This window comes from Bos mutus, chromosome 5, assembly GCF_027580195.1.
Source record: "Bos mutus isolate GX-2022 chromosome 5, NWIPB_WYAK_1.1, whole genome shotgun sequence".
Taxonomy (NCBI): Eukaryota; Metazoa; Chordata; class Mammalia; order Artiodactyla; family Bovidae; genus Bos; species Bos mutus.
This window is the reverse complement of record NC_091621.1, coordinates 111,872,903-111,900,312: the sequence shown is the minus strand read 5'-3', so window position 1 is coordinate 111,900,312 and position 27,410 is coordinate 111,872,903. Positions and strand designations below refer to the sequence as shown.

The window sequence follows — 27,410 nt, the reverse complement described above, 5'->3', positions numbered from 1 at the left end:
GAGAGGACTCACCAAGGTCACGTTTGTACCACATGCAGCCTCAATCTCACCAGCTGGAAACAGGCCCCTTCAAAGGCTTGAGCTGTGCTGTTCGGGGGCAGTTGGGCTGATGCTTGTCCCCCCTGCCCCTGCCAGTTGGAGCCTGGCACCAAGGGAAGGGTTCTGGGAACTGGGCTACAGGGTGTGGTATGGATGTTTCCTCAGTGGAAGCTTTGCCAAGTCCCTGCTGTCCCGGGGGGCTGTGAGGGTCGCCGTCCTCCCACATCTATGAGTGTGACCCCCCCACGTCTTCCCACCCTCCCCTCTTCTTAGGCCAAAGGGCCTGGGTGGTCTCCTGAGCCACCCACCAGGTCATGGGAGGCCCTGCCTTGACCCAGGGACTCCAGGGGCAGGACCCAGCCGCACCAGGACTTACTCGGAGCTGTTGAGGGCCAGTGCCGTCCAGTATGCCTCCATGGGGGCCGTGACCACCGCGTCAAACAGCGCCTCCTGCAGCAGCTCCTCGTCACCTGGGGCAAAGTCCGGACACCATCCGCTTACTCCCCCGCGATGATGTGGGCGCCCACCCCTGCCCAGGAGCCCTGACCCTCAGGGTCTAGAGGTGCCTCACAGAAGGTCTGGAACACTCAGAGCCCCTGCTCTCTGCCGGAGGAGGTCGTCTCCGGAGGCTGGGAGGTCATGTCCTCGGCCCCAGTGTGTGGGCAGAACTCAGCGATTCCCAGGCCTCTCCAGCTCTCAGGCTCCTCAGGAGGCTTGCCTGCCAGCTGCCCCTGCCTCCCCTCCCCAAAAACTGGCCTTGGGGCCTCTGCATACCTGGTCTGATGCTTCCGCCCTGTCTGCCTGGGTGGCCCTTTCTCTCCCTTCCTTTCTCTAAAACGTTTATTGATGTTTATTGCGGTGAAATCCACACAACGGACACCCTGTGGATGGCATGCAATCTGGCGCTTACACTTGCACAGAGACCGGCAGCTCCCTTTACGACCCCGAGTTCTCATGGCCCCAGAGGACTGCCATGAGGCGGGTCCTTTTACCCGCAGCTTGAGTGACGCCCCTGATGAGGGCCCGCCTTCCCCACACAATACCTACTCATGGCCTCATCACGCCTGCAAGGACTAGCCTACATCCACTCAAGTGCTGGTCCCATCACCTGGCTTCTCCCCCGACCCGCGGACTCTGTGATCGCTCGGCCTGGTCTGCAGTCATCAGAAGCTTCACTGATGAACACCACCACCCTCACCCCGCCCGGCTGGCTGGAGAACATGTCTGGCACAGACTTGAGAGTGGAATGAACGAGTGAATGAATGAATGAGGCCTTGTCAGAATGGCATGGGAGGTGGGGACTTCTCTCGGGGGGACACTGATGTGACAGGATGATCCACACCTCCTTCTGAAGAGGAAGAAGTGGGACCCAGTGGAGGGTGGTCCTGCATTCGTGCAGGGACTTGGGGTTACCTGGACCCGGCTAAGGGAACACTCACAGATCACAGGCTGCAGGAGATGATGCCTTGAGGGAGCCTTACCTTGCCTGCTGGCTGGGGAGCGGGGTTGGGGGGCCCTACTGGGTGACGGGGACAAACATGATGGGCAGGCCAGTGCCCATCACTGTGGGCCCTTAACAGTGCCCAGGGGACAGAGGCTTAACGGGACCCTAGTCCCTGCCACGGGGACACACCCGTGCCCTTACAGGTCTCAGAGCCCTCGTCACTGGTGTGGCCCGGGGGGCTGGCTGTGTCCTCTAGTTCCAGGGGGTCTCTCTGGTCTCCCTGAGCCATTTGTGAGCTCTGCAAGCACAGCACTCCAGCCTCCACCCAGCCCTCCATCCCCGCGGAGTCTTGAGCTCAGGCCAAGGGACACTCACACTCCAGGGCGGGGTCCTCCTGGGTCAGGAAGCGTACCACAGCCTCCAGCTGGCTCAGCTTGCGGTGCTCTGGGTCGATGTCCGTGATGCAGTAGATCCTGGAAACCCGGCAGAGCCCATTACCCCGAGTCCCCTCTGCCTCCCATCCCCACTCTGCACTGCGCCAGCCCCCGGGTCCTCACCAGTCGCCGGCCAGGCTCAGGTCTGGGTGAAGCAGGTCATGCAGGCCTGAAAGCAGAATCTGTGCTCGGTCCGGGGCTCACAGACCCAGTGCTTTAAAAGCAGCTTCAGGGGCAGGGAGGGCCAGCCGCATCCTGGCGGGTTCTCAGGCAGAGATAGGCTCAGCATGGAGCCTGATGGGGTCGTGGTCATGTTGCTCTCTAAATGCCTTCCATCCCAACACCTCCTGTCCGCACCCTGCCCCCTGGGATCGCCCTTGAGGAAGCCTTGGCTCGCCTGGCTTCATCGTGCCCAGCTGAACCCAGGGCTGTGTATGTCCGGGGCCACACCCTTAGCACAGAGGCCCGCACTGGGACACACAGGCCCCTCTGGCTGCACAGCCTGGCCCACAGAGCCCCGGCTGGGTTGGCCTTGCCCTGTGTCCCTGGAGAACCTAGTTTTCCTCAGAACTGTGCAGAGGTCCTGGGCACTGGCCGACCCACCTTCTTCCACCGACGTGTTCCCCAGGAGGATGTATTCTCCGTGACCTCGGGACAGCACCACCCCCAAGCTGCAGGCAGAGCAGAGGACACAGGCTAGAGGTCAGCTGGGGCCCGGCCTGCTGCCCCCCAACCTCGGACCCTCCGAGCGCACAGCCCATGACAGTGAGTACAACCTGCCGCCCCCACCCCGCCCTGGCTCTGAGTGCCTCCCTCCCCGAACCCTGGCAAAGACTTCTGCTCTGTCATCAGCGTCTTTCTGAGAAGGACCTGGACAAGAGAGAGCAAGGCCCCCTCCACTCCCGTTCTGTTGGATTCACCCTGGACCTCCGAGGTGGGCTCCGAGGATGGAGAAGGGTCTCAGGGTCCCACATGTCCCGTGGTCAGGGAGGCCCCTCCTGCCTGGAGAATCCCACCTCGCCTTCCTCTCCTCCTGGAAGATCATCTTTTGAGGCTTGGCTGATACCTGAACCACCTAGGGGGTTTATAGGGTCTTAGCGCCTGGGCCCCACCTCAGGAATCCCAAGTAAGGAAGGAAGGATCTGGACACAATGTCACAAGTTCCTGTAGGCATCCCAGGGACCAGTCGGGACCACCCTTCATCGAGCGATGGGGAATTCAGGAATAGGGGCATTTGCTCTGTGCACGTGTGATGCTAAGCTGAACACTTATATAATGGGAGGGAAACTGAGAGACCTTCAAGGCTTACCTTTCATCTTACAACTACTTACAATTGCATGGCTTTAAGACCTCCGGGTAGAGCATGACATTTATTAATAATTCTCTCAATACTGAAGAGAAGCAGCTATTATTATCACCCCCCATTTTATAGATGAGACATCTGAGGCATAGAGCAGTTAAGTAACTTGCCTAAGATCACACAGCCTATGAGTGGCGGAGCTGGGATTCCAGCTTAGTTTAGCTCCTGGCCCTGAACACTGGGCCATACTGCAACACCGAGTCACACAGCAAAGCAGGTGTAGACCTCAGTTTTCCCGAGTGCAGACCTGGGTCTTTTTCTGTTATCACAAAATTGCCAACTACTTATGAGTGAATCCAGTCCCAGACCTGAAAGTCCCACCTGAGCGGTTGGCCCTGACATTGTACCCCGCCCCCAGCCCCCGCAAATAAGATCCAGGCCCCTCACCTGAAAGGTGTGTCACTGATGTCCGTGAAGAAGTAGTCGTTGGTCAAGAAAAGAACTCGCTTCTGAAAGAGGCACCAGGGAAGTGTGCCGGCTGGGGAGGGAGTGCCAACCACCCCTCCCTCCCTCCCCATGTGCCGCCTGGTGCCCCGCCCTGCCCGCCCCCCCACCAAGGCCTTTTCCCATTGGGACACTGCAGCCCTGGGGAAGGTGTGCCTGACTGAGGGCCATAGTCCAGACTGCACTGTCCCTATGGGGCCATGAGTTACCATGTGTACCACTCAGGAATGGAAATTTGAAATCTCAGTTACTGTCAATTAACAGAAATGGAAACCTAGAAAGCCTGGCTGGCTGGTGGCCCCTGTGCTGGCCGGTGGCCGTGCTTCAGGAGGGACCAGCGCAGGCTGCTGGCTGAGCTCACACTTGTACTTCCCACCAGGAACCGCTCGCCTCTGGAGTCCAGACCCCTCCAGGCCTTGCTGCCTTTCACAGCTTCTCTTTCCTTTCAAAGCTGCCATGTTGAAGTTGAGTTGAATTTGCACGAGTCAGGGCATCAGGGGGCATGCGCTGTGGCTAAGGCAGGCACAGGCATCATACAGCCCTGGTCTAAGCCCCGCTGGTCACTTGTGGGCTGGTGAGCTTGGGTGAGTGACCTCACATTCTTGGGCATCGCATTCCGTTTGTAAATCAGACCATCCCCAGTGGGCTGCTGGGAGATGGTGAGGGTGTTTATAGTGGGTGAGAAGGGCAAGGTTGACTTGGGCTCTGGTGCCCCATAGGCTGTACCATCTGCACACACTTGGATGCCTCTGGGAAAGCCGCACACTGCACTTGGCCATGGGGCTGTTCTTATCCCCTTTGCCTTTTTTTCAGGCTTTTCTTCTGGGTTGGAAACTGGAGTAAGATGTTGGATGGGACGCAGAGCGAGAAGGTAGCAAAAAAGGTTTGTTTCAATAGGAAACCAGCAGTGGACCAAACGAGAAAGGACAGTTCCCAGCTCGGGCCTCATCCTGCCTGATGCCCTCTGGCCCCGTCTGCTTCAGGCAGATCCTCTCCCAGTTGGGTGGGGGGTCTGGGAGCCATGGGGGCAGCTGGGGGCCAGCCAGGGCACTGATGGGCTCCAAGTGGGGCTGGTTTGAGTCTGAAACTGGGGAGCATTAACATTTTTTTTCCTTTCTCTTTTTTTTAATTGAATAAAAAGTTGAAATGCGCACATCTAGATGTATCATTTCAGCAGTTTTGATAAATGCATGCTGTTGTGGGATTACCTCCTGGGTTGAGATAGGGATTGTGTGCAGCCCCCGAAATCGCTCTGCCTTCTTCCAGTCAGCCCCCGCCTTCCTGGGGCGAGCTCTGCCCTGACCTCCATCCCCACAGCTTCGGTTTGCTGTTCTCACAGCACGAGCCCTTTCGCGGCCACTTCTGCTCCACGGAGTGTCCTTGAGACCCACCCGTGTTGTCGAGGCGTCAGCGCTCTGTTCCTTTCCCTCCGAGGAGTAAGTACTTCAAGGAGGGCAAACCATGGTGTACTGCTAGGGTTGCCCTCCGTGAGTGGCCATCTGGGGTGTTTCCAGTTTAGGGCTGTTTTGAATAAAGCTGCTGTGAGCGTTCTTCTTGTGGACGTGTGTCTTCATTTCTCTTGGTAAGTACCAGGGAAGGAATTCCTTTGCAAAATATGCAAATTATGTTTGCCTTTATAAAACACTGCCAACTTCCCCAAGTTATTTTGTTATACTTCCACTAGCAATGTATGAACTCCAATGTCTCCACATCTTTGCCAGAATTATCGGTCTTTCAAATTGTAGTTATGTTAGAGGGTATGGAAGTAGTTTTAATTTGCATTTCCCTGACAACTAAAGTTGCTGGTTGGGCTTTTCATGGGCTTGTTGGTCATGTCTCTTCATTTCTAAAAGGTCTGCTAAAGTGTCTTGCCCACATTTTAAAAATTACATTGTTAGACTTTTTGTTAGTAATCTGGAGAAGTTCTTTATGGTCTGGACACAGTCTGTGTCTGGATTTTCATTTTCTTAATTGTGTCTCCGGATGAACAGAACTGTTTTTTGATGAAATTCAATTTTTCAAATGTTATTTTATGTTTAATGCCTTTGGTATTTTGTCAAAGAAAACTACATAACCTCAGGTTGTAAAGAGTTTTCATCTGCATTTTCTTCTAGAAGCCTTATAGTTTTAGCTTGTACGTTGAGAGCTTTGTAATTGAGCGGCATTCAAATTAATTTTTGTGTATGGTATGAGTATATCTCAGTGACTTTTGATACATTTATTCAATTGTTCCGGCACCATTTGTTGAAAAGTCTTTCCTTTCTCCATTGATTTGCCAAGGTGTCTTTATCGAAAATATGCTGGCGACTTGAGTGTTTTTCTGTGTGCTTTATTTTTGTAGTCTCTGTTCCATGGATCCATTTGTCTATTCACATGTCAATACCACTCTGCTTGGTTACTGCAGCTTTGAAGTAAGCTTTGAAATCAGATACTGTGAATCATCCATCTCATTCAACAAAAAGAATTTGTCCTTCTTTTTCAACATAGTTTTGGCCATGTTAGGTCTTTTGCATATTCATCAGATCAGTCGCTCAGTCGTGTCCGACTCTTTGCAACCCCATGAATCGCAGCACACCAGGCCTCCCTGTCTATCACCAACTCCCGGAGTTCACTCACACTCACGTCCATCGAGTCAGTGATGCCATCCAGCCATCTCATCCTCTGTCGTCCCCTTCTCCTCCTGCCCCCAATCCCTCCCAGCATCAGTCTTTTCCAATGAGTCAACTCTTCGCATGAGATGGCCAAAGTACTGGAGTTTCAGCTTTAGCATCATTCCTTCCAAAGAAATCCCAGGGCTGATCTCCTTCAGAATGGACTGAAGGAGATATTGCATATTCATATAAATTTTAAAATCACCTTCTTCTATGTCTAGAAGTCTGTTAGATTTTTTTATTGGGATTATAGTGAATCTATAGGTTAATTTTGGGAGAATAGACATCTTAGGAGTATTGATCTTACAATCCATAAACATGGTTATCGTTCCTATTTATTTAATTTTTTATTTGACATGCTTTCTGCAGTGTTACGTAGCTTTCAGTGTAGAGGTCATATATGTAAGATTTATTCCTATTTGTGCTGTGGAAATTGGAACTCAAAAGTATTTTCATTTTGCAAATGTTTCTGGCTATATATAAAAGTATAATTGATTTTTATAACAGTGACTCTGTGTTCTGTGAACTGGCTAAATTTATCTATTAGTTCCAGCAGCTGTTTTGCAAATTCGGGGGATTTTCTATGTGAACAATTATCTTGCTGTGAATGAAGATAGCTTTACTCTCTCCTCTCTACTGTTCATGGCTTTTGTTTTGTTTCCCGGCCTTATTACAAAGACAGGTTCTTGCCAGGCCCCCAGCAATGTTGAACGCAAGTGGTGAAACCAGACACCTTACCAAGTTCACAGTCTCAGAAAGTGTTCAGTCATTCACCACTGGAAGTGAACTTTTCCACACACGGTTTTTTCTTAATCAGACTGCAGATGTTTCCTTCTGCTTCCAATGAAGATTTGTCAAGTGTGTTCAGCATGCTTTGGGGTAGCCACGTGCTGGTTTCTTCCGTGTGTTAATGCGATGGGGTAACTTCCCTCCGTGCGGCTGTTATCTTACATTTGCTCACATTACAAACCCCACAACACAATGTCAACATTTTCCCTTTAAACTGTTGTCTTTTTGAGAAGTTAAAAGAACGAATGAAATTTTATCCTAACCCACGCAATCATCGTTTCCAATGCTGCTCATTTCTCTTTGTGTTGATCTAAGTTTCCATCTGTGTCATTTTTCTTCTGCCTGAGGAATTTCCTTAAGTATTTCTCTTAGGGATGAACTTTGATCTCCTTTATTTGAAACTGTCTTTATTTCTCCTCTTTTTGAGGTGGGAGCACCCCAACGCCTGTGAGTGGAGGTCTGGTTGAGATAAGGGTGGAGGTGCCTGGAAGCCACCCCTGCCTCTTCTGGCTCACGAGAAGGACCTGCTGGGCCTGATGGGTCATCAGAGATGCTGACCGGCCTGCCCGAGGGAGGCCCTCTCAGTCCAGAGCTTGAAAACAACAGGCAGAGGCCAAAGAACTGACGCAGGTCCCAGTGAGAACCAGCCTGCACATCTAAAAGGAATGCAGAGAGTTACTTTCCTTCCCAGGGCTTCCGTGTTTGGCTTCCAGGAAAGTCCGTGTCTGTGAAAGAACCTGGGTCTAATTGTTGCCGACGGATGCCCATGTTCTTCCCTCGGAGGCGAAAGGGCAGCAGTAGTGGGAGGGAAGGGGTGACATTTGTAAATATGTCAAGGGACAATGCAGAGTCAGTGCAAGCCAGTGGGGCCTTTTACACTGAAAGAGGAAGCCATCCCTTGTAAGTGACAAGCGAGTCTGTGGGGACAGGAAGGCATCGCTGGGTAGACCCAGTCCTGAAAATCAGCTCTGAGGAACAGCAGTAATTTTCAACTTCTTCCCAGATGACATGCTTTACAAGAGCTGCTAACAGTTTGCAAAATTAACTGTCACTTTCCCTGTTTCCAGGGGCTTCCCTGGTGTCTCAGACAGTAAAGAATCTGCCTGCAAAGCAGGAGACCTGGGTTTGATCCCTGGATTGGGAAGATCCCCTGGAGAAGGGGACGACAACCCACTCCAGTATTCTTGCCTGGAGAATTCCATGGACAGCGGAGCCTGGAAGGCTACAGTCCATAGGATTGCAAAGAGTTGAACACGACTGAGCGACTAACACCTTCCCCCTTTCCACCATAAACGAGAAAAGGGCCACATAGCAGGCAGGTAAGGCAGAAAGAGGGCTTCCCAGGTGACACTGGTGGTAAAGAACACACCTGCCAATGTAGGAGACATAAGAGACGCAGGTTTGACTCCCAGGTTGGGAAGATTCCCTGGAGGAAGGCGTGGCAACCCACTCCCAGTATTCTTGTCTGGGAACGTCGCAAAGAGTTGGATACAACTGAGCAACTTAGCATCCACGCAAGGCAGAAAGAAGACCCGTGAAGGGCTGGGCTTGCTGCTGCTTCACCCTAGGCCCCTGAGAGGCAAGCCCTGGAAAGGGGTCACTCTCTGGCCAAAGCTCCGTGGGGCTGATGCTGGCTGGGCTGGGTCCCTCACTCGGGCCCTCCAGGCTCCAGCAAGTTCTCAAGATTTACACTCTGATTCAGCCAGGTCCCTTGTCAACACCGCCAACCTTAATTAACCAGGATGCCACATCCTGGGACCAGACCTCAGCCTTTTCCTGGAGCGCTTACCCCTCTGTCCAGCGGGACTTTCACGTCCATGGAGAGAGACCCGGTCTCCCCGTTGATCATGGCTGTTCTCAGCTTCGAGGAGAAAGAAAACAAAATCAGTTGCTTGGCACACACTAGAGTGTGGAGGCTCTGAGCCTTAGCTTAGAGGTCAACCCTGGGAACACGCTTGGTTTTCCCCTTTCCCCTGTGAGCAGAGCCAGGGTGGGAAAAGAGATCTGCTTCCAGGGCTCTATTCCCCTTAGCTGGAATTCTAGAATTCACCAAGATAAGGCTCCCAGTGGGCTGATGAGCGAGGGACACTGTGGCCGACCCTCCAGACACAAGTTCCTCCAGGAGGAGCTCCTGACAACAAGGCTGGCCTACAGGCGCCTGAACCCAACCTCTGCGGCTACAGACACAAGCTCCTTCAACCTCGGAGGGAGCAGCTGTTATCTCTCTGGGGCCATAGGGAGAACCATCTGTTAGCAGCACCACTTCTGCTTTGGGCCCGGAAAGTCTCCACCGAGGGAGCGGGGTGAGCTCAGCACCTACGCACTCCTCACCCCCGGGCCCCGCCGTCCAGCCACCCACCCTCTCTCCCTGCGCCACTCACCATTCCGGCCTGGTCCTCCCACTCCACTTCCGAGAGGTCCACGCTGTTGTAGTTGGGCTTGGGCTTCAGTTTCTTCCCCTCTCGGTACTGAGTGGGCCGGGCAGGGGAGAGACACGAGGTTAACACAAGGCCCTGCTCAAGCCCAGCCCTTCCAGAAGGCCTGTGGGGCAGAGCCATAAACCAGAGCATCTCGGCCATTCCTTCACCCAAGGCAGAGGGGCCCTGGCTAGTATTCGCGATGGATGCTCCAGGCCTCGGAGGGAGATCTCCTTTGACCAGGAGCTTGTCCTGGTTTGGGACTCTAATTGTTAGAAAGTTCTCCCTCATCCAGAGCAGAAATCTGTCTCCCTGTGACTTTTACTACAGGACCACCAGGGATGCCCCTATATTGGGTTCTTAAATGGAACCCATTCACTGTTTCAACCGTTTCTATAAACTACCCCCAAATCTGGGTGTGGCGGCTCAGATGGTAAAGGAGCTGCCCAGAATTAGGAAGACCCAAGTTCGAACCCTGAGTCAGGAAGATCCCCTGGAAGAGGGCATGACTACCCACTCCAGTATTCATGCCTGGAGAATCCCATGGACAGAGGAGCCTGTCGGGCTACAGTCCATGTGGTCGCAGAGAGTCAGACATGACTGAACACACACACATGAACTACCCCCAAATCCCATACGGTTAAGACGTCAAAGCAAATAGGGTTGGCACCTACCAGGGGTCGGAGGTCAGGATGTGAGAGGATGTAGCCGTTGTTGGTGTTCAGAAAGGCATAGCCATGCACCCCGAGCTGGGGAGACAGAGATCGAGGGGGTATCAGGGGGTCTTTGTGCAGGAAGACTGGGACTGGGCAGGGAGGAGGACCAGGATGGGGAGAAGTGCCAGAGACCACAGAGCAGGATGCAGCTGATGTGGCCAAGGATCCCAGGGGCCCCAGCCTCCGTCCCCTCTGCTCTGTGCCTGCACATCGAGGGTGTGTGTGTGTGTGGATGTCTGGGGGGCATGTGTGGGTGTGGGGCAGGAAGGCAGGATGTGGGGGGCGGTGTCTGGGGGCGTGTCTGGGTGGGGGATGGGGGTGGCATGTCAGGGGTGGAGTGTCTGGGGAGGGGGCATTAGGAGGAGAAATGCAGACTCCGTCCCAGCTCTGGTCTCAGCCACGCTGTCTGCAGGGAGGCTCCTGAGCCTGCTGAAGTGGCTCCTGGGGGGGCCTATGGCCCCACTCGGGGGCTGATCCAGGCTCACCTTGTACCGGGGCGCCAGCTTCATCAGCTCCCTCAGGGCTACGTCAGAGCCCACTACGCCCAGGAGAATGCCGTGGGACCGCTGGAAGGAAACGCCGGTGTCAGGGGACCCGGTTCCCATGCGTGAGGCCAGGCTGGACCCCAGCCCTCCCAGACCCACAAGAGGAAGCCACTTGCACCTGAGGCGGTCCTTGCTCTGCAGTTAGAGTTTAGGCTGAGATCCTGGAATAAAAACCTAGAACCTAGCAGAAGAGACCCCCAGGAGTAACGTCATGCTGGGAAGATTACTGTCCTGTATTAACACTGAAGTTGTAATATTTAAATGAAATACAGAGTTGAATGAATAATCAGCCTTCACAGCAGAGGCTGAAGTACTGGGATCCGGGGGGACCCTAATCTGAGGGCTGGGGGGCTGTGAAGCACACAGGGCCTGTAAGGAAAGTTTTTCCGGCCAGACGGAGGAGGGGAGGCTCTCAGACTCCCCCACCAGAGCCTTCACAGATAAGTCAAAGCCTGCCCACACCTGCAGGGTCAGTGTGGCTTTGCTGGATGCTGGGCAGGTGACCCCTCTGGCCTAGGATCCTCAGGCAGGGTCCCATGCCCAGAGCAGCTGGCCAGCACCTGCTGGGTGAGCAGAATCACAGGGCAGCTTCCAGAAGTGAGGATCCCGCCGGCCCCTCCCAACCCAGAGACGTGGGTTCCTGGGGCACAGGGCCTGGAACCTGTGTTTACACCCGACCATGGTGACCCTGAGCCCGTGTCAAGAACCCCGGGTCTAAAGAAGCCGGCCGGCAGCCCCAGCTCTAACCTGGGCAGCTGCTCATGAGCAGCCACTCACCGTCTCATTCTTCTTGCTGAAGACAGGCATGGCCACGGTGGTCAGCAGCGCCAGGCTCTGTGCCTGCGGGTGGAGAACTGTCAGGGGGGCGGGCGATAGGACAGAGTCTGCAGATGGGGACCCAAGTCACCATGACTGCCCGCAAAGAGGCTTTCCTTCTCTGAATGAGGAGGAGAGTTGGCAGAAAGGCCGGAGGGGAAGGGGCTGGAGGGGAGCTGGGGCAGACACCACAGCAAGCAAAGCCCTGAGTCAGGGTGGGTCTCAGAGCCCTGAGCCCATGGTCCTGCCCTGAACCCGTTCACCCAGGCCTCTTGTCTCGGCCACGCCAAGGAGGCAGGCACACCCACAGGACAGGTCCATCCGTGCACGAGCCCAGGAACAAAGGCTCAGACAGCAAGAAGCCACGCCGAGGAGCCACCGGGGCACAAGTTCTGGCCACTGAGATGCCAGGTTAAGTGTCCGGTAAGACTCTGTGGACATTTCCCTTAGAGGTGGGGTGTGCGCCCCTTCCCTCCTCCACCGGAAGCCTTGAATGTGGCTGCCACCATTCTGAGCCCCAGTAGCCGCTTACACAAGGTGGACCCCAGGATGGCAGGGGAGGGGGCAGCGGGAGGAGCCCAGGAGCTCGTCGTCCGCCTCCAGGCTTCTTGTACGGGAGAGGGAAACACATGTCCCTCCTATGGAAGCCACCGTTCCCAGGTCTCTCTTAATCCCAACCTGACATGGCGGTCTGTGTTTGTGACGGGATTTGAGGAGCAACAGGACTGTCCCTTTCCTAGACACTTCATCTGACCGTCTACCTGACAAGTCTGGCCCTACATGGGAGGGTTCTACAAGAGTCTCATTGGGTATGATGCTGGGTTAAGCTGCAGTGTCTGAACCACTGGTCAGTCCCCTTTCTTCCTGGAGTGGGTGGGAGAGGACAGGGAGGCAGGCAAGGACCATGGAGGAGGGACAGTCTGGGGCCAAAGTCTCTGTCCAATGGGGGACGGCCCCTGGTGGGGAGGTCACTCCACAATGCCTCCCCAGGAGGTGCTCTGCCCACCCCTCCCCAACCCAGGAGCCCCCGCTTGCTCCCTGGGGCCCCACCTTGCTATCTATGTAGGCTTCGGTCCAGGTGATGTCATGGTCGTGGTTGATGACCATGGGCCGGCTGAGCACATGCAGGTATTCCATCACGTTCTCCTGGGCATCCGCCAGTGTGGAGATCTGCGTGTAGTAGCCTGGTGGGGGAGAGGGTGGCCGTGGACGCGAGGAGCACGCCCCCAGCTGCTGACAGCTCTTGGCTGGGAGCTGCCCTGGGTCAGGCACTCGGCGCTGCTTCTCCCGAGGCTGCCATCTCCTGGGGCAGTGGTGCTGCCAGGACATGAAGGCCTGGCCCTGCCTGGACTTGGGAGAACCCCCACCCCCTCAAGATCTAGAGTTGCCCTGGGAGCAGCAGGGCCTCAACTCAGGGCACAAGCCTGCCCCTCACCCCCTGAAGGGCTGTCCTGCAGGGGTGTACCCCATGGCAGACAGCTCTGTCCCGCGTCTTTTAATTTTTTATTTTATATTGGAGTCTAGTTGATTTATGTCTTCCCTGATAGCTCAGTTGGTAAAGAATCTGCCTGCAATGTGGGAGACCCCGGTTTGATTCCTGGGTCGGGAAGATCCACTGGAAAAGGGATAGGCTGTGTTAGTTTCAAGTATATAGCATTTTTCAAAATTTAATTTTTGATTTTGTATTGGAACTCCTCACCGCCTGCCCCCCATCCCACCCCTCAAGTCTATTTGCAGAGAGCCTCCCTCCGCCTTTCTTTAACCACAGTCCCCGTCAGTCATGGGGAAGGGGCTACAGCTGAGGCAAATGCCGTACAGGCTGTGACTGGTCTAGCACGTGTCTGCTCACCATCACCCACAGGACGCTCTCCCCAGCTCTGGGGAGCTGGGCCGCTTTTACTTCCAGGACGCCTCTTGTCTCAGACACTCTGATGCCCTTCCTCGCTCTGTGCATCTGACTCACGCCTACCACTTCTTTACGTCTCACCTCAGACACACATCCTTCAGGAGGCCTGCCCTGACCCCCCAGATGCAGGAGGGCTGCCCCTCACCCACACTTTGGGCAGCCTGTGCCCCTCTGCCCACAGCTCAGTTCAGATCGTCCCCTCACTGACGGCTCACGTGTGTGTCTCCCCGCCCCACCTCCCTGTCTTCCGGACAGAGTCAGGGCCATCCCTGCCGTCCTGACCACGTCCATTTCCCAGGGCTGGGACCGTCCAGAGCAGGTGCTCGGACATCCTGCTGGGGTCGAGGGGCCTGAGTCAACACCATGAAGCCTGAGTATCGGGTTCTTGCCAGAAAGAGATGAGGGCTGCTATACACAGAGCCTTGTTCTACAGAAAGCGATGGCCTGTGCCCTGAGTCTGGAGCAGAACCGAGCCCATGGGCTTCATCTGCAGCAGCTGGAATGGAGGCCGGACACCAGAGAGCACCGACATTGAAGTGTCGGTCCCCCATCTGCCTGGTTTTCTGTGTGGCAGTTTGGGTAAAACCTCATTTGAAGACACGGCCCCCGCTTCTGCAGACCCGAAGTCCTGACTTCTGGGTGCGTCTTAGGGGGTGTGTCGTGGGGTGAGAGCCCTGCAAGGAGCAATCGGCACCCATCTTGATTGTCTGAGGCGGAAGCGGGTGGATGCAGTCACCTCCGCTTTGGGTTCTGCACCAGAGCCCTGGCTCAGCACCTGTGCTCAGGAGAGGCCCCAGACACTCTGGCTCACATGGCATCACCCACCTTTGTTGTTGCAGGCGATCCACTTCAAGCGGTCAGCAAAACTCACTTCCCTCCCAATCAGGTAGGTGAAGACCCGGACCTGGTGGATGAAACCCGGTAGGCTCATCAAATCCCAGCCATTAGGGACCTGGCCGCATCTGGGTCTAGGTCTGGGCTTTGGACTGTGCGCTTTCAGCCCTTCTAATTAGGAAGGGCCCAGGGCCTGGGCTCATGGTACGGGGGATGCCTGCCTGGTGTGGAGGTCTGCCTGGTGAGGCTCACAGCCCGCAGTATTCCACCCCCACCATATTCTGTGCCCTCGAGTGGGGCTCTGCGGTCACCCTAATGTTTGAACGTCACCCTGGGTCTCATGGGCCAAGCATGCAGACACGGCAGGAGGAGGCACTCCCCCGGCACCCCCTTCCCCGACACCCCTCCCCGAGAGGAACCTTGCGGTCTGGCCAGTTGTACTTCTCCAGCACCGGCTCATAGTCTTCCACAGCACCATCGGTGATCAGCATGATGGCCTGGTTGCACAGGCTTCCTTGCCCGGCCTCTTGGAACTGTGGGGAGATGTGGTTGTGACTCCCTGCCTCCTCTGCCCCATCCCTGCCCCGTGCTCCCCAAGACACATCAGACCTGCTGCAGGATCTGGAAGGCTTCACGGAGGGCTCGGTCCACGACCCCCACACCTTTGACCATCAACTCGTCCACCAGCTGTTTGAAGTGCTGTTGGAGACAAGAAGTTAGAGGAGGGTCAGCGGTCGCTGGGCCTGGGAACTTTCACCATTGGTGGTACTTTCAGAGGCTGTGCAGAGCTACTTGCCCAGAAGAGCATGACTGCAGGACCCATCCCCTAATTTCACAGCTGGATGTCTGCAGCAGAGGTTTCTCAGAAGCCTCCAGGAGAAGCTGAGAGGCCGTGAGTGGCCGGGGGCAAGGCCACCCCCACCCCTGGAAGGAGAAGCCAGACGGGCTCTGGGTACACCCACCTCTCGGTTGTCCCGATCTGCCTGGACCAAGATCCCCTTAAAACAAGGTTCGATGTAGTGGATGTAGTCATTATACTGCAGAGGGCAGAGGGCAGAGGCCAAAGGGCAGAGGGCAGAACACACAGGGTCAGTTTGGCAAGTCAGGGCCCAGTCACGAAGCTCACGACTCACGACTCACGGAGGGTCAGGGGTGGGCTTACCCAGGCCCCTGTGTAATATGATCTTGGGGACCTTACGCTTTGGGCAGTTTCTCTGAGTAGAGGGAAGGGAGTACAGGGAACAGCAGGGCCTTGACTCTGAACATTCTCTCCCAAGTCCTGGCCTGGGCATCTTCTGGGGAGGCTAGCCGGGTGCTGTCCACCCCTGGAGCTCACAGAGTCCAGGAGTCGCCCAACTCTTCTCTCCGTTTCTGTCTGTCTGTCCCTTCACTTCATCCCTTTCTGGGGGCAGGTGGAGTGGTCCTCAGGAGAATCAGGACCGGGGACTGTGGGCCCCTCCCTCCCGACGTGTCTGGATTCAGGGATGAAGGAAGTGGGAGCTGGGGGTCTCCCATCCTGCAGAAAGGAGGGTCTTTCCAGGATGACGCCACCAAGGGCACAGGGGTGGGGCCGAGTTAGAGGTCTACTTAGAATCTCCTTCATCTTGATCAGACCCCAGACTAGTCTGAGAGCCCAAGGAGAGCTGCTGCCTCAGAGAAATGGACATATGCACTTCCCACGCGATCTCAGAAACTGTGGACCCCTGGAAGCCCGTCCTGGGTGGGAGGCCCTAGCTCCAGGGGACAAAGCCCATAAGTACAGGTCACTCTGGTACAGGTGGAGGACGGTTTTTCTCAAACGGGAGGCGTGTTTACCGCGATGATGTTCACGAAGTCGTTCTCCCCCAGCGTGTCCAGGATGGTGGAGACCGTGTGCTTGGCGATGGTCATCCGCAGCCCCTTCATGCTGCCGCTTGTGTCCACCACGATCACGATGTCCTTCGGGGAGGTGGCGGCTTGTATGTACCTGTAGCAGAGGGGGAGGGACAGGTCTGCGGTGGGATAGCCGGAGTCAGAACCACTGTTGGCTGGGTCTCTCTTGTTTCTGTTCAGACTCTGGCTCAAAGTGCAAGTCAACGCCCAGGCTTGCTTGTGTCCGAAACCACCCAGCTGTTTGGCAGCCATTGCGGGGGCAACGGTTGGGACCGTGCCCACTGAGCGAGCATGTCAGGTGGGGATGGTCGGGTCTCGGTAGTGACCCTTGTCCTCTTTGGTTCAGGCCAGCCTGAGTTCCAGGGGGATCTGACAGTGGGAAGGGAGGGAGCCGGACCCCACAGACCTGGTTATAGATCTGCCAGAGGAGGGGTGCGGGGGGAGAGGGGATCTGGCAGAGGGTGGGTGTGCAGTCAGCTCAGGGCCCTGGAAGGAGGTGTCGGGCATCAGGACAGGTGTGGTCAGTCCTGGAGCAGAGCAGCTGTGGGGTGATGCAAACACTCTTCTTCTCTTGTGCTGGGTTAGTTCTGCACACCTGAGGCCCAGGGGCGGGTGCAGAACAGGCCCTTGGCGAGAGCTAGGCAAAACCCGGAGGCTGCAAAGAGACACCAGCCCCAGAGGCCGGGCCCCTGGGGTCGCTTACCAGCCGCGGTTCCTGCAGTCGAAGGTGATGACTCCGTTCTCATCCGGCGTCCACTTGATGCCTGGGGAAAAGAAGGCTTCACTCAGAGAGGCTGCCCCAGAGCCCCGGGCTGGGTGCTGACCCCAGGATGGCCAGGATGTGTGAATGGGTGTGTGTGTACATATGTGTGCATGTATACATGTGTGTGCGTGTGTGTCCGTCTGTGTGCGCGTGTGTGTCTGTGTGCATGTGTGTGTCTGTGTGCACATGTGTGTACATCTTTGTGTCTCCATGTGTGTGGATGGCCCCTGGGGCAGGGCCGGATGGGGATGTGGGCAGTGTGTGTGGGACCAGTCATCACACCCTATAAACTGAGGGGGCAGCAAGGCAGGAGGCAGCTGATGGACGGACACTCACCCTCAACTGCCCAGACCCAGAGCTGGGTTCACTTCACAGGTAGGAACCCCAAACTCCTGAACTCCCAGCGCCCCGAGAGACACGGGCGAGGCCCGACAGATGTTCCTAGGTGGTTGCCCCACAGATGAAAACCTCTGACTGCAAGCACGTGGACCTCGGACTACGTGAAACGAGATTTTCGTTTTTGTTTCCCTCCCTTTTTTTCCTTTTCCTTTCCCCCTTTTCCTTTCTTATATATATATATATATATATATATATTTTTTTTTTTTCCACAATGTACAACCCCCTTCAGGGCTCACAGCCCACAGGTATAGAGGCCAGGCCGTGGTTGCAGGCTGAAGTTGACTCTGGCATGAGCATACCAGGAGGAAACTAGACTGGTGATGTTCAAAACCTCACTTGGATGCCAACCAATCTGAGACCTGAGCAGGAGATGAGTGGGCTCCCAAGGCCCCTCCCCAACATGGCCTTTAACCCCCTTCCCTGAAGGTCCTCGTGGAGCTGGAATCCTTTCCTGCCTTCACCCTGCTGCACACAGTCCCTCTTCAATAAAGAGCTCTGCTTGCCTACACGTCTTGAGGGAGAGATGTTCATTGCTATGGCCTTGCTTTCTTAGAATCTGGAAAGGCCCGGGAACACACACGAGATATTTGTATCAGGTAACAGTAAAGGCATCTAATTTGGGGAGATTAAGAAGTCAGAGTGGGGGCAGAGATGTAAGCAGGAGAGTTCTCAGGTGCTTTTTTGACTGAGAAGAGGGTAAAATATGATTTAATTGTAAAACCTTGTGTTACACGTGCCTGCTAAATCCCTGTTACACATTCAGGACTAATGACTAAATGGAAACAGGAATAAGTTCAGAAGTGATAGGAAAAAAAAAAGAATTGGAGGGGGAGAATTTATGAAAAAAAGGTAAATCATTAAAAAAGAAAGGAAGAAGCAAAAAGGAAACATAAAAACAGAAGGGGGAGAAATCTAAAAAATAAGATTATAGCATGTCCAAATATATCAATATAATACATGAAAATGTGCTTAACTTGCCAAATAGTAAAAGAGATTGTCAGTTTGAATAAAAATTAAAAAGCTATATGCTATTTTCAACAGATATGGCTAAAACAAAGTGACCTAGAAGATTGGAAGTAAAAGGATGGAAAATATATAGATATCAGGCATATACCAACCAAGAGCACACTAATATCTCTATGAATATCTGATGAAATAGACTTTAAAAGCATGTTATAAAGGTTAATGAGGAGCAAGCAGACATAAAATCAGTAAAGGCATGGAAAATTTAAATAATACGATTAACAAGCTTCATCTAATGATGTGAGCAGAATTTCTATCCAACCATTAAAACACCCATATTCTGCTCAAGCACATGTAGAATATTTACAACAGTTGATGACAAGCTATTAAACTAGCTCCCAACTAATTTCATACAATCAGCACCATATACACCATGTTCTCTGGCTGCAAACAACTGAATCAGAAATTTATAATAAAAAGATAAAGCTACAATCCCCATATATTTGGAAATTACAAAACACACTGTTAGATTACTAAAAGTTCAAAGAAGAATTCACAGGGGAATTCAAAAATATTGAGAAGCAAACAACATTAAAACACTCCCCTGACACCAAGAAGCACAAAGACTTCTGCGGGTCAAAAGTCACAGTGAATAGAATGCAAAGGGAATCCACAGAATGCAAGGAAAAAGCCAGACTGTAAAGAGAACCCAGTGACAGAGCAGCAAACAACCCAGGACAAAAATGGGCAAGCTTTGTGTCTGCAGACAAGTTGACAGCTCTGGGAGCCCTGATGCAGCAGGAATTCCACCCTGGGGAAGGCATGAGGGACATGGGAGGAGTCTCCAAGCATTTGAAGGGCTGTTCCACGGAAGAGGGATGAACTTGCCCATTGAGGCGCCAGAGAACAGAAAAGAACCAATGACTTGTTGTGGATTTGGGTAGTGAGACAGCAGTGTCCCTGGTGGCTTGGATGAAATTTGCCTGCAATGCAGGCGGATTTGATCCCTGAGTTGGGAAGATCCCCTGGAGAAGGGAATGGCAACCCACTCCAGTATTCTTGCCTGGAGAATCCCATGGACAGAGGAGCCTGGCGGCTACAGTCCAGGGGTTGCAAAGAATTGAACATAACTGAGCAACTAACATTTTCACACGATTTTTTCATGGGAGGGTCCACCCTGGGGAAGCCGTGAGCTCTGAGGTTGTTTTGTACTCCTCCTAAGAGAAACCCTGGGGGACATGGAACCATCCTCAGGACCCTCAGGACAGGCTGGGGCTGCGGACCTGGGACCCTTGGCTGAAGTGCTTATACCTGGACAAACGTCTCCTTGAGCAACAAAATACAAAGCAACTATAGACTAAAAATAACTGCACACGTGTGCAGTTGAGGCAGATTATGGACAACAAGATATAAAAACACCAAAAACACAACTGCCACTTCTGAAGAACTGGGAACAAAACCTGGGCACTGCGCACGTCCCCTGCACTCAACACCACCAAGGGGTGGGCAGACCACACAGGCACCCCTCCAGCCCAACCCTGGGACGCACCCCTACCCTCACCCTGATAAAAGGAACCAGCTCATCGCCCGCGGGAGCCAGCAAGGGAACCTGGGTTTTGTTCTTGCTCCCCACTGCTGCAGCCAGGGCCCCAAATTTAAAGCCTTGCCTGAATTTCTTGTCTGTCTTCTAGACAATTTCTATTGATTAGGGGAGTAACACTTGTCTCACCAAACAGGGCCATATCAAGGTTTTCTGGAGAGGGGGCTAAAATAAGACTGGGTGAGAGCTATGGAGGTGAATCCTTTTAAATGAGAAGTAACAGGAGGCAGAGCTCTTGGAGACCTTGTAGAGGGGCTTCTGTTTTCTGTTTGGTCAGTAGACCAGGGAGATTCCCCGGCTGTCTGCTGGGCTGGCCGCTAGCCAGTTTAACCTCGTTCCCTCTGTTGAACATGGACTTTGTCCCATTTCTCCAGCGAGGTTGCAGCCTTCTGAAGGTCAGAACTGTTTGGCCCTCCTCTCCACCTCCCACATGCTTCTTGCAGGACCAGAGTCCAGGTGGGCATTGACTGGCTATTTACCGAGGGGTCCAACGGCGTCGTTGGTTCATCCCTTCATCAGTTATCACTTGAAAGTGTGCTTCTTGGATTGCAGCGTCACCTTGCTCCCAGAGACAGAGCCTAGAGGACTGTGGAGACGCCTCCCCGGGTCCTCACCTGGGTAGATGCGGAAGAACCCCGTGGAACTGCCGAAGTACTGCCAGGTCAGCGTTGGGTCTCTCTGGAAGTTCTCCACGAAGACAGCGTTCAGAGCTTCGGACATGTAGATTCCATTCAAGATATCTGGGTCTGAAGGGTGAGATTGTTGGGGGAATGCAGAGGAGATGAAATCAGTCTTCACCTGCTGAATATACACGCACACACAAGCACACACTTGAAAGCACGCTGCCTGCAGCGATGCCATCCACACCCGCGCTCACTCTCCCCTGACCCGGGGGCCCTGTTTGCTCCCGGAGTGGGGGGTCCGGTGGGCACCTTTGTTGTAGACGTTGGTGGGCAGCTGCACGCTGCTCAGGGTCGTGTTCACCAGCAGGTCACTGAAGTGCGCGTTGGCCTCTAGGAGGAACTCGGCCCCCAGCTCCACATATGCCCCGCTCGAGTCCTTCTCGTTGAGGAGGACGGAGTTGTAATAGTCGAACTAGGGTGACCAAGAGGGACAGGGGGTGAGAGAGGGTCAGACGGGAGTGGCATCCACATGGGCTGAGGAGTCCAGCCACCACTGATTTGGGGCAAGTTCCAAACAGTTGGACCCGATGGTTGATTCTTCGGGTTTTGAAGTAAACTGTCTGGATTATGTCTTCAGTCCCCACTTTGTTTGGTGTGTGGACATAGCCAGGATTGGGACAGACAGGCAGACACAGATTCAGGGGAGGTGGACAGATGGAGGTGCCCCCCCCAGCACCCTGAGCTCTAATGGGAGTGGGAGGGCTCCTGGGACCCAGAACAGGGTCCCTGCAGGGGGTTTCCCTCTGAAGAGACAGCCTGCAGTCTGGCCCTGCACTGGACCGCAAATGGCTCCTCAAGGACTCAGAATGGTTCAGAATCAACCCTCTGGTTCATATATACCTGTGTGGTCCAGAACCAACCCTCACATTTATACACACCTGTGTGGTTCAGAACCAACCCTGCAGGTTCATTCATACCTGTGTGGTTCAGAACCAACCCTCAGGTTGACACACACCTGTGCGGTTCAGAACCAGCCCTCAGGTCCACACATACCTGCATGCATTGAAAGATGATGCCGGGCGTCTTCCCCCCGACCCTCGCCCCATGTGCCATCCTCAGGGGACCCCGCCTGAAGGGCTTTGGGACTTTAGTTGTCGTAACTCCCAGGGCTGTGGGGCAGGAGGACTCACCACCAGGGACTCGTTGAATTCGTGGTTCAGGTCGGCCTCCTCGGCAGCCTCCACCAGATTCTGCGGTGGGGACACGAGGGGAGAGTGAGTGGGGAAAGGAGGCCAGGGGCCCCGTAAGGTCCACTCCCAGGGATCCACCCACGAGAACCAGGGACAGACACTCAGACCAGCGCCTGCACCGAACGTGCACAGCAGCGTTAGTCTCAGTGGCCAAAAGGCAGACGCAGGTCACAGGACAGGAGACCAGTCTGCAAGGCGACACCCAGGGTCCTTTAAGCTACACAGTGTTCCAGGGAAGGTCAGACACAGAAGCCTGGGGACACAGCCCAGAGGTCAGCCGTGGCCAGGGGCGAGCAGGACTTTGCAAGGCAGTGAAACTACTCTGTGATCTATGGCAGTGGGTACATGTCATTACATGTTCGTCCAAACCCTTGGGATGCACACCCCCAAGAGTGAACCCTCAAGCAGACTACGGACTTCAGGTGACAATGACGCATCGGTGTCCATTCGTTGATTGTACAAGTGTACCACCTGGTGGGGGTGTTGGCAGCTGGGAAGGCTGTGTTTGTGAGGGCAGGGGAGTAAATGGGAACTCTGTGCTTTCTTCACAATTTTGCTGTCAACCTAACACTGCTTTAAAAATTAAAGTCATTGGGACTTCCCTGAGGGTTTAGTCGTTAAGACTGCGCTTCCACTGCAAGGGGTTTGGGGCTGATCTCCAGTTGGGGAACTAAGATCCCAAATGCTTCATGGAGCAGCCAAAAATAAATAAATAAATAAAATATATTAAAAAATACAAAGAGGAGTTCCCTGGTCATCCAGTGGTAAAGACTCCAAGCTTCCGGTGGAGGGGCTGCAGGTTTGATCTCTGGTCAGGGAACTTGATCTCACATGCTGCAACTAAGACCCAGTGCAGCCAAATAAATAAACAAATAGCTTAAAAGAAAAAAGATAAAGGAAAGAAAAGGTGCAGTAAATAGAAGTAGAGACACAGCAGGGCATTTATTACCAGGAAGATGGGATTTTACATCATTTGCCACCCTCTGGGTCTCTGTTTATCCTCCTGTGAACTGGGCAGAGCAATCCTTGCTGCCCTGCACCCAACCCTCGTGGCTGAGGGCAAGATGAAGAAGTTCCACGGGGCAAAGGTTATTTAGTGCTGCTCTGCAGGAGATTCCCCATGGCACCCTCATGGAGGGTCTGTGGCTGTGACCCTGGAGGGAAGGGGGAGGAGGGGAAAAAGGGAGGAGGGGAGAAGGGGGATGGTGGAGAGGAAGAGGGGAGGAGGGCAGGGAAGGGCGGGGAGGGGGTTCACTTCACAGGCAGTCAGTCACCCCATGGCCCTCCCACCCTCTGCCCCCACCCACCATTCACTCAGCGGTGACTCCTGGGCCCTCACTCTGCACCCCGTCCCACCACTGAACCTGAAATCATGATGCAGGTCTTTCTTGACACCATGGGCTGACCCTCCAGCCCTGGACGCTGTTCCCTAAGGCAGGGCACCCACCCCAGCCCTCCTCTCTCTCCCCTTGCCCCCACCCCACCTCCTTTACAAGGGTCTGGTGGCTCACAGAGCTATGGGGTGGAAGGTGATGTGAGTGGGAGGGCCCAGGGCGGGTGTTTGGTGTCTGGGGTGGGCAGACCCCCAGACCCCAGGCTGAGCACCTGGACAGCCTCCACTTTCCTGCGGAGCATGGTCTCCATGTCCTCTGAGAACTTCCTCACCAGCTCCAAGCCGTCCACCTCCTTGATCTTCAGACTGGACTCCACGTCCTTGTATTTCTGTTCAGGAGACACATGGAGACACACACCTGTTTTCTGGGACCCAGAAGTCCACCCGGATGGCTAGCAGTCTCCGCCCTCCCACTGGATGTCCACACCGGGGCCAGGATGGCCCTGTCTCCTCCAAAACCTCTCCTGCAGATGACAAGTGACTTCTCTTATCAGACGTCCTCTGATTCACATCCGTCAGAGGGAGAGGTTGAGGCTCAGACAGGTCGTGAAACTCAACTGAGGTCACACAGCTGCTCAGGGGCTGGGCCTCCACATGCTGCCTCCAGGGATGGCTCTCAGGGGCTGCGAGGTCCAAGATCTTGGTGTGCCCCCCACAGCCTATGAGCCGCAGGGCTGGGCACTGCCTGACCCTCGGCCAGTGAGCCTGGGCACTAAGAGGGCCACTGAGTCACTGTCTGGGCCCTGGGAAGCCACCTGGGCACAAGTTGCTTAGTTCCCCAAACTGCAAGTCCATGGCTTTTACCCCAAACAGTCATGGCTCCAGCTCCCTCATGAGTCAGAGGAAGGAGAAAATCGGAAGAAACTTGCTTGGCTGAGGGGCTGGTGTGGCGGTGGGGAGAGTGAGGGGAGTTGGGGGGAGCTGGCATTGCTACCTGCCCAGGACTAGGACAGCCGGAGGGGACAGGCATGACCTTAAAAGCCAGAGGCTCCTTTCAGCAGTGCTTAAGAAACAATCTGAAGCTGCAGAGGGGATAAGATGGGGAACATGGACACTCGGCCATGGGCAGTAGGACAGCAGTACCCTCCTTTGTGATGGTCTGGAAGTCGCGATGCTAGGGGGACTGGAGCTTGAGGGGTCTAGTGAGAAGCTGGTGGGTCATCTTTAATCGACAGAGCAGTGAACTACTCATGGGGGGTGGTGGCCAGCTCCTGCCCAGGGGCCCTGCAGCCAGGACACCGTGGCAGGCAGGGTGGAGCACTGAGTGGGCGGCTCTCTGCTGGCCCCTTCCTGCTCCCCAGTGTGGGGCCTGCATCTGGCCCACTCACTCCCTCTCCGGTCAGTCCCTCACCCCCACAATCTCTTGTTCCCTGATCCCATCTCAGTGTTGGCTTCCTGGCCCCTGAGCTGACATCCCACCAGCTTGCTCTGTGTCTCGGGCAAATCGTTCCTCTCCCTGGGCCTCAGTTTCACCATCTGAAATGGGGATTGGATTAGATGGCCCCCAGGGCCCTTCATAAGCACAGACATCCTGCTTCCCCACCTGGACGGAGTCCCTGGCTCTGACCACCTGGCTGACTGCCCAGCTGCCCTGGGTGGCACTGACCTTCTGCAGCAGGAGGGAGCCCGAGTACTTGGTGACAGTGTCATACAGGTCCCGGCCAAAGGTGTCTGCCCACAGCTTCACTCTGCCAGACAGAAGGAGTACAAGTGTGCATGCATGCACTCACACGCACATGCACACACACATGAATGCACACACGTGCACGTACACACACGGAGACAGATGTACACACGCATGTGCAGATGCACATGTGCATGTATACACGCACACACACAGATGCACACATGCGTGTGCAGACACACATGCATGTACACATGCACACACATATACAACCCATCCACAGACCCTTGCACACACATGCATGCATACATGCACATACATATACACACAGGGAGAAACAAAGATTCACTCATGTATACACACAAGCACATACACACATGCACACACACATAGACACAAAGATGCACACATGCACACACACACACACGTACACATGCATGCACACACACCCAGATAGATGCACACAGACGCATGCACATAGGAAGCCTGTGTCTACACGCAGAGACACCCACTGTTGCACATACACAAACCTGCACAATCATGCAGGGACACAAATAACATAGACATACACGTAGACATGGACACACACAGGCACACACAAATTACACAGTGCCGTACACCCAGGAGAACACACCAACACAGTCCACCCTCTGTAGGGCAGGGACCCAGAGGGCCCGTCAGGACTCAACAGTTACACTATGATCAGAGCACCTTGGCTAGGACCCCGCTGAGGGGCAGAGCTGACCACCCGGAGCCAAGCCTTAACCCCACACCCCGAGGACTAGAGAGAAAGGAACGAGGCTGGGGGTGGGCAGGCTGGGCGGGAAACCCTGAGGACGTGCACAGATGCAGCTTCTCGGCCAGCTGTCCTCCAGCTGCCCCTTGCAGGGTCACCCTGGGGCCACGACTCCTCTTCTAAAGGCTCGGTGGCGGGGTGTGAGGCAGAGAGGCCAAGCCTCTGAGCTGTGTCTGGGAGGTTGGGGCCACAGGCAGGTGACAAAGTAGAGGTGGGACCCTCTCCGTGGGGACAGTGAACTGCAAACCTCATGCTCAGCTCAGCCCCACACAAACCCTGGGCATCCATGGGCTGCAGGGCCCCCTTCTGTAAGGCCAAGGCTGACAGCAATCTGACTCATGCTGGGCTCAGGTGTGATGAACAGGTAGCCCCTTTAGTCCAGGATGCTCTGCACCCATCCCAACTGGAACTGTATTTAACGGAGCCACCAGAACTGAGCACTAAAGACCAGACACCCCCAGGGAGCCACACAGTACTTTATACACAGTTGTGAATGACTGGAAACTTCCCTGGAGCTGCTCTTAGTGACAGAATGTAGGACTGGGGCCAAGAGGGAGGCAGACAGGTGTAAAAAGGGAATGGGGAACCCCCCTTCACTCCCCCTGACTCCTGGCTGCACAGGTGGTGGTCAGTTTAGGCCTGTTTACCCTCATAATGTCGAGATGTGGGTTTCCTGGCAAATCCTTGGGGGACCCTGATGGTCACTTCCAGCAACTCAGCTCCCACTCCAACCTCTCATCCTGCGATCACCCCGCAGGTGCTGGGGGTGCCAGGAGTCGTGGGGGCTTCCATGATCAGGTCTGGGGAGGGGTAGGGGTGGGGCCCCAAATGGCAGAGATTTGGGGAAGAGAAGTTCACAGGGGAAATGGACAGGGGGACTGGGTGGCCGAGCCCCAGGGGATCTGGAGGGGGGCGAGGACTGAGATGGGCTGGGGAGGAGAGGGGGGAAAGGGTATCTGGGGCGGGGAGCTGGCCTCGAGGCTTACGTTTCCACAGGGATCCTGACCTGCCCCCGTGTGGGGGACAGGGACGTGCTGGACAGCAGACACAGGAGGATCGCCATCTTCCGCAGGGAGGCCCAGGTCACAGGGATGGGGCTGGGGTCTGTGTGGTTGCTGGGGGGCCCAGGCATGGTGCCCATGTGGGATGAGGCTGGGGAGCAGCCTCAGACCCTGAGCTTTGTCTGCCCAGACCCCTCGCACGGCCCACACCTTCTGCTTCTGGGTCTGGACAAGCCTGTGGTTCCCCAGCTTCCAGTAGGGTCCTGGCTGCAGTGTCTGTGCGTAAGGAGGGGGCTCTCCTGTCTGTCTCGCAGAGGGGTGGCCCCACCTGAGCAGCAGGCTCCCAGGAGAGGGGCTGACTGGAGAGGCTGGAACAGAATGAGCCAGTTAATCCGCCGGCCTCTTCTCTAATCCCCGCCCGGCAGCAGGAGGGTGGAGTCAGGGACCTCAGTGGGATTATCCTGGTTTCAGAAGTGGGGGCCAGCTCACCACGCATGAGCCTCAGTCTCCCGCGTCACAGAGGCAGACCAGTCTCTGGACCCAGGAGACGACAGAGCGACCCTGACCCTGTGATGAATCTGCTCCTGAAAGCTCAGAGCCATCCTGGGACCCATGTGAGCATCCCCGTTTGCTCAGGGAGGCGAGGGGACAGGGTGTCTCTACGTGGGCTCCCACGTCCAGCCTGCTGCCTTTGGCCAGGTCACAGGTAATGTCCACAGCCAATGGCCCCA

At 54.9% G+C, this 27,410-nt stretch overlaps 1 protein-coding gene across 1 annotated transcript in view; it reads right to left on the bottom strand.

Moving 5' to 3' along the window:
* The window catches only part of CACNA2D4 (calcium voltage-gated channel auxiliary subunit alpha2delta 4), a 66,433-nt gene extending 39,258 nt beyond the window's left edge, over window positions 1-27,175 (bottom strand). Inside the window, exons 1-24 of the mRNA XM_005895198.2 lie at window positions 27,126-27,175; window positions 26,665-26,775; window positions 24,865-24,946; window positions 23,471-23,587; window positions 21,806-21,865; window positions 20,925-21,087; window positions 20,607-20,738; window positions 16,971-17,031; window positions 16,211-16,361; window positions 15,358-15,432; window positions 15,005-15,094; window positions 14,815-14,928; window positions 14,387-14,465; window positions 12,691-12,839; window positions 11,617-11,679; window positions 10,780-10,860; window positions 10,253-10,327; window positions 9,543-9,629; window positions 8,951-9,022; window positions 3,665-3,726; window positions 2,521-2,588; window positions 2,041-2,086; window positions 1,859-1,956; window positions 416-509 (exon numbers count right to left, since the gene is read on the bottom strand). Coding sequence (XP_005895260.2) covers window positions 416-509; window positions 1,859-1,956; window positions 2,041-2,086; window positions 2,521-2,588; window positions 3,665-3,726; window positions 8,951-9,022; window positions 9,543-9,629; window positions 10,253-10,327; window positions 10,780-10,860; window positions 11,617-11,679; window positions 12,691-12,839; window positions 14,387-14,465; window positions 14,815-14,928; window positions 15,005-15,094; window positions 15,358-15,432; window positions 16,211-16,361; window positions 16,971-17,031; window positions 20,607-20,738; window positions 20,925-21,087; window positions 21,806-21,865; window positions 23,471-23,587; window positions 24,865-24,946; window positions 26,665-26,775; window positions 27,126-27,175 — 2,180 coding nt within the window. The remainder of the gene's footprint in view (window positions 1-415; window positions 510-1,858; window positions 1,957-2,040; window positions 2,087-2,520; window positions 2,589-3,664; window positions 3,727-8,950; window positions 9,023-9,542; window positions 9,630-10,252; window positions 10,328-10,779; window positions 10,861-11,616; window positions 11,680-12,690; window positions 12,840-14,386; window positions 14,466-14,814; window positions 14,929-15,004; window positions 15,095-15,357; window positions 15,433-16,210; window positions 16,362-16,970; window positions 17,032-20,606; window positions 20,739-20,924; window positions 21,088-21,805; window positions 21,866-23,470; window positions 23,588-24,864; window positions 24,947-26,664; window positions 26,776-27,125) is intronic.
* Window positions 27,176-27,410: the final 235 nt, after the last annotated feature.